The 6,510-nt window shown below is 31.8% G+C and overlaps 1 protein-coding gene across 6 annotated transcripts; it reads left to right on the forward strand.

Moving 5' to 3' along the window:
- Positions 1-501: 501 nt before the first annotated feature.
- On the forward strand, positions 502-6,067 carry LOC138696174 (uncharacterized). 6 transcript variants are annotated; one of them, XM_069820780.1, is made up of 6 exons: positions 502-946; positions 1,911-2,067; positions 2,168-2,582; positions 2,685-2,807; positions 3,024-3,231; positions 3,490-6,067. In XM_069820780.1, the coding sequence occupies exons 1-3, from the start codon at positions 815-817 to the stop codon at positions 2,338-2,340; spliced, it is 462 nt and encodes a 153-aa protein (XP_069676881.1). In that variant the 5' UTR covers positions 502-814; the 3' UTR covers positions 2,341-2,582; positions 2,685-2,807; positions 3,024-3,231; positions 3,490-6,067. The 6 variants fall into 6 exon arrangements, with proteins under 6 accessions (XP_069676881.1, XP_069676880.1, XP_069676882.1 ...); XM_069820779.1 differs by having other exon boundaries at positions 2,168-2,418; positions 2,682-2,807; XM_069820781.1 differs by having other exon boundaries at positions 2,168-2,418.
- Positions 6,068-6,510: the final 443 nt, after the last annotated feature.

The following is a 6,510-nucleotide window of genomic DNA, read 5'->3' on the forward strand; positions in this document are numbered from 1 at the left end:
AACAATATTTTTAACAGCAATTCAGACTTTTAACTTAAGCCTGGTTCAGACGGTGCGTGTTTCTGTGATGGATTTCAAGGTGGCTGCGCGGATGGGTAGCCTGCGTGGTCACTGGCTGGCTCCCGTGTTGCCTACGGTGATGGTAGTTGTTCGCACGGAGCTGGCTCTTTTCACAGTTCAAATTGGAGAATCATCTGCAGCTTCATCTGTTGCCAACACTCATGGTCAAAAAGAAACTAAACAGTGAGTGGAAAACAACTAAAGTCCTACATTATAGGGAAGACCAGGTAACTTGATACCCTAAGGGTGAAACCTAACCATTTTTCCCCCATTACTACAAATGCTAGTGGATTATGGTGATTTTCTAGTTTGAAGGTTGAATTTTCTTTTGCCAACTTCGTTTCGAATTTCGATACTGACAAATACTATAAATGGTAGTGATTTTGTAACTGGTATGTTGGCAGCTGAGGCAAATATCGACAATATTTGCCGGTACTGGAGTTCCATGAAATTAAAATTGTACTAGATTTCTCAGCCGGTTACTGGAAGATAGTGAAATTCGAACTTATTAATAATTAATTAATATTAGTATTAATATTAATACATAATAGTTATTTTATGTGTTGCGTTGTGGTTATAATTCAAGAATAGTCGGATAAGTACGAATAAATATAATATACTTGGGCGTGATAATGCACGTGGGTAATGGATAGAAATATTATTTCAAATTTTAATGAATTTCTTTCGTGTTTAGATTTTTATTACTATGTCAAAAAAATGAAATAGTGTTGCAGTGTCTCCTCCAAGGAAGAAAATGTGTGGCATTCAGAGTACGCTTCAGAAATCTGTAGTTCACGTGTATAATGAGTTGAAGAAAGAAGATAATGAAGAAGGAATTATGCTAACGGAGACAGCAATTACAACCAGAATAGGAAAATTATTAGGAGTAAGTATTCTTAAGCATACATTTCAAAGTGGTATTCAGTTTTAGGAGTTTGCACTAATAATTTCATGATTGTGGTCAAACAAAACAAATTTTTAAGTTAGGCCTAGATGTTTAATCAAGTCAGTGATTTTCATATTGCCAAACTAAATACATTTAAGATACTGTAATACTGCAGTAGGTGATAGCTTAAATACATTTACAAATTAGACGAACAAATAATCAAACAGCACGAAAGTAAATTTCCAGTTTTCTCTTTTAGTATTAAATTAACCGTTCAGATCACAATTTACATGCCACATCGGCCGAAGAAAATACAAGTCATATTGTAATTATTAACTTGATATTGCAGCAAATATTACATGAATGTTGGCCTGTTATGGTGCTTAAAAATAATTCAGTTTTATATAATAACTATATAACATACTCTATAAAGCATAGGAACGTTGACTCTGGCTGAATAATTTATTCATGACTGGTCTAAGTAATATTAAATATGGTGTTTCTTCAGAAAAGCTACCCCACCCAAAGTACTTGTTAAGATATAACACTCGAGAGGACGAGGACGCACTACTGGGAAACTAACCATTTCTCTTCGTCATGGACCTCTCGCATGTTATATTGGTAATTAGTAACAAGTTTGAGGGAGGGACTACAACAATGCATTAGAATATACAGGTAAGTGTCAAAGGATTTTTGTGCTGAAAGTATTTGTGGCTGTGCACTAAAACCACGTGTTCATCACTATGTAAATATCACAGAAATCAATTAAACAAAATAAAATTATGCCTTCTTTGATGTAGCTTTTCTGGAGAATTACCTAAATATTAGCCTACTTAAACCTATCGTAGACCCAACCTAACATATTGATCATTTTCTATTCATATAGCTGCAAATGTTGGTATCATGCATGAATTTTATGATATAACAATTTTTAGAAGTGTTATGTTATTGTTTGTTATTACAGCTTGGCTTTACTACAGCCACGAATGTGAGAAATTCACAGAAGGGGACCCCACTTGTGACACCAGGAAAACATAGACTACGTAAACATCCAGTGACTGATGCTGATGATTTTACGAAAGATGCAATTGCGAGATTTATTTATGACAAGTTACATAAAGGTAGGGAAGTTACAGGAATTATTGTGTTGATTTATGCAATGTAATTCTGATATTAGTCATATGTATAAAAATATGGCATAATTTTCATTTACTGTTACAGGGGAAGTACTAACAGCAGCCAAAGTTCTGGAACATATGAATGATGATTATGAAACATATTTATTTAGAGTATCCTTATCATCGGTGAAAAAAATTTTGAAAGAGATGAAATTTCTATGGAGCAAAGGGGATCCTTATACACATGTACGAGAAAGTGATGTTATTCGTTTTTAAGAGAATATATAAGAAATGTGGAGCGTGAGAACCCTAAACCCGTATTATTCTTGGATGAGACTTGGATTTTTATGAATGGTAAATTTCAATGTATTGTGAGACATTGAGTGATTGAATTTTTTACTAACAAATAGGTTAACACTTATGTGGAATATGAAATTGCAATTAATATAGGCTACTAGTAATGAATTCAAGTGGGAACAACATGTTTTGCAATTAATAGTTTCATATTATAACTAGAGGTTAGTTATAAAATTCTTGAACGGTTTTCCTGTCTTTAAAATTTTTGTGTCTCTTAGAGTGTCAATGTGAATTGCTTGTCTCTCTCTGTTTTTTTTAAGTAGGATCACCCACTTATTCATGAAATAAACCAGGTGAAGTTTCCAGTGACATGAATGGTGTTATTCATAGACCAACAAATGAGGGTGGAAGATTAGATGCCGGAACGAAAGGTGGATTTATACTCGGTAAGTTATATTGATTTATATTTTACATAAATTTGGCAAGAGTAATTTTTTAAATCAGGGTACAAAAATATAAAAATTGGTGACTAAATAAAAACGTGGGAAAGCCTTTCACCAAAGAGGATCTCATGTCATGTTATGTTATGTTTTATTTTCTTTATTTAAATGCTGTGAATTCATGTGACGTAATTATATGTCCAGGTATAATTTTTATTGCAGGTGCTGATTTAATTTTTTCATGCAATTGAAAGAAAAGTCAGGACTACCATAGTGCTATGAATAGCCCTGTAGTTGAGAAGTGGGTGCAAACACAGTTGTTGACCTGAGAACATTAGGGCAATGCGTTATTGTCATGGATAGTGCTGCATATCATAGCAGACTTGTGAAAAATCAGCCAACAACAAAATGGAGGAAAGAACAGCTACTGGTGATTGCAACTGAATATAATAGATTTGTTGTACTAAATGATAAGAGTTGATGGTGTGAAATCACCTTTTGATATTATATTTCAATATTAATTTCCATACTTTGCAGTTATTATTATTATTATTATTATTATTATTATTATTATTATTATTATTATTATTATTATCATTACTACTACTACTACTACTACTACTACTGCAACCGTTTCTCTTATTTCTCATAATTAGGCATACTTATAGATGCTACTTTTTTCTTTCAGGTGAAATTGAATCTACATAAGAATCCTAAAACAACAGAGCCTTGCCAATTACTGTTCTGAAGCGGCCTTGTCTTATGTGTTGTGTCTATATACAATTAATTCTTTCAGTTTTTTTTTTCCCCTTTAATCTAATGAAGTTGTTGGTTGATTGATACCAAGTGTTCAGCAGTTGATGTCATTTGTTATCTTGCACTCCAATATTTAACCAGATGATTGAAAGCTGTGTAAAGTTAAACAGTCAAGACAATGATCCATATCTTCATTGAGATTTCAGAAATGGCATGGGGAGATTCTGAAATATCAGTTCTTTGTAAATATTTGAGACAATCATGGCCTGTGATAATATGAGTACTGCCACTGTAGATTTTCATAGAAGTTCAGTTATTAAATTAGGTGTATTATTTTTACTATGTATTGTACTATATTTTTGTTTCGCTTAATTGATGAATTATATATGCTGTAAATTCAATAGTAGACTGTAGGCCTATAGCTTAACTGATGAATTGTATGTGCTATAAATTAAATAGTAGGCTGTATACCACAAGTGATGAATTGTTTATGCTTGTAATGTGAAGTAATTTGCATGATATTTATTATCAGTTTCTGTATATTTCAACTGATTGAATTGTTTATACTTTTAAATTGAATTAACTTGCTTGCTATGTATTATATTTTATAGCTTAACTGATGAATAATTGTTTAGGTTTGTCAATTTAATAATCTGAGTGCCATGTACTTCATATTTTTAGTGGAGCCACCAATGTAGCTTAGTCAGTAGACTCGTTGGCCTGCAAATTCAGAGCTGCACTCGAGGGTAGTTTGGATCCCCCATTTGGTCTGATTAGTTGGTTTCTTCTGAGGATTTTCCTCCATCGTGGAGCGGATGCCGGATGGCCTATTGCAATTTTTTCATTTGCTTTAGAATCATTAGATTTTTGTTACCACATTGTCATGTTCTGATCTTGTTATTCTTTTAACAGTGTGGTAAGATGCAGGTATAGATAACCTTACAGTAATTTTGCTACCTTTCAACTACCTCATTACCTCCCACTCCATAAAGTTCATGGATCCACAGAAGTACCAGTCGTCAATGTAATTAGACCATTTTGCTTAAAATATTAAAACACTGTAAAATATTGAGATTTCATGCTGTTACGTCCAATACTGCAGCAAGAATGTCTGATTTTGAGTCTGATAGTATGACAGCCTTCTCAGATTTATGAAGTTGATACTGGAGATTTTGTAAGCTTAAAAGTGTATCTAAATTTTCACTATCAAAATTAGTCAGTGTTTGAAGTTAGTTAGTTAGTTAGTGGCGTTTAAAAAGGGAGCGTCAGCTACTATGGCTATTTGCACCCTTATCTAAAATCTTTCACTAAACACAAACACAATACAATAACCAGAAAGTTTAAAAAACTAAAAAGCATTGTCACGGTTAAAATGGGGCAAACAAGTGTTTGAATATAATTCCCTGTAAAAGGGAATATACTGGTATTGTACTACAACACCACTACATCTATGGCTTGGTAAACAGGATCCATCTATAAAAAATACTGTATGTAGTCACTCACTGACCAGATCATTTATCGTTTCTAATGATTTTTAAAATGTCTGGAGAAGTATCACATTTCTTAACATCATCTGTTAAAGTTAACTTATATACTATTCATTTTGAAATAACTTGGGATTGTGTTTTATTAGTAAAGTTTCCCTTGATTGAGCAAGTTTGAGTTCTCCAAGTAGAGTCAAAAAGTCTGTTGGGATTTTGGCTCAGTTTATTAATATTTGTGGACTGTGATTTTTTGTTCTAGACAACCATATTATCTGCAAATGATGAGATTATCATAAGACCTATTTCTTTAGTTAGACCATCGACATTAATATTGGAAAATGTATTCCTGAAAACAACAATGTGGGAAGCCCAGATGAATCTGTCTCTATTTACATATTTGTGACAATGAATCAAATAATCAAGTCACTGATCCAATGTAACACTTTATCATGGACACCCTAAGTTTGCAATTTCTTAAGTGATTTATATTTACAGAGCCATATGATCCTTGAAAATAAATTAAAATTGCTAAGGTGTTTTGTTTTCTGTTTAAAATATCTTTAATATCTTGACTAAAATTTAAAATCTGTCCATTTGTTGAATGTAATTTTCTAAAGTCAACTCAATAAGATGAAAGTTAGTTACTAGATTCCAGGAACCAATTCAATCTATGAAATCATCTCTTCCATAATTTTGGCTATCATACTGGTAAGTGGTATCTGTCGATAACTCGAAAAGATATTAGTTGAATAATTGCTTTTCAAAATTGATGTTATGATAGATTTTCTCCAGACAGATATTGTATTTTAGTTGAGATTACAAGATAAAAGTAGTGAGTTTGCTTGTTTGCCAATACATTTAAGAAAATCAGCATGTGTATTGTCTGGACTTGGAGATGTTTTGGGTCTTATGTTATTAAATGAATAGTAATATTCAGTTCTTGATTAAATATTGTTATATAAAGTAGATTGTAGATTTAATATTTCTTTCAGTTTTTCCTTAATAGTCTGACGTACACAGATAAAACTAACACCCACACCACCAACTAATCTAATAGAAATTAAAATATAATTAAATGTAGAAAAAGTAATTAAAATTATAAATACACGTAATAAACCATACCCCCTAATTTCAACAATATACTATTTTATTCCCTTTTACAGCTAGTAGATAATTATTAATTATAGTTATTACTTATTAGCATAATATTTATTGAACTTATTGGCTATTTCACTTCGTTTGAAAGATGTTATTGTGTACAAAAAGCATTTTTTGATGATCGTTTCATGCTGTATGTTGTGTATAAATCTATGATTTCTGGCCATCTGTTCTGTGTAATCCATCTTTTGTATAGAATTAATAAAATACTCTTTTGGTAGTAATTATTTTATTAATTGAGTATTTAATTTTCACCAGCTCACATTTCTTGAATCATTTGTTTTTTCTTATTTAAATTTAGGACACAAGAG

Source organism: Periplaneta americana, chromosome 3, assembly GCF_040183065.1.
Source record: "Periplaneta americana isolate PAMFEO1 chromosome 3, P.americana_PAMFEO1_priV1, whole genome shotgun sequence".
NCBI lineage: Eukaryota > Metazoa > Arthropoda > Insecta > Blattodea > Blattidae > Periplaneta > Periplaneta americana.

What these genes read in the sequence shown, in the direction of transcription:
- LOC138696174 (XM_069820782.1), top strand. Translation starts at nt 815, where the DNA reads ATGTGTGGCATTCAGAGTACGCTTCAGAAATCTGTAGTTCACGTGTAT. An exon ending in GAATAGGAAAATTATTAGGA is followed by an intron (nt 947 to 1,910) that starts GTAAGTATTCTT and finishes TTGTTATTACAG; the next exon opens with CTTGGCTTTACTACAGCCAC. An exon ending in TTATGACAAGTTACATAAAG is followed by an intron (nt 2,068 to 2,167) that starts GTAGGGAAGTTA and finishes TTACTGTTACAG; the next exon opens with GGGAAGTACTAACAGCAGCC.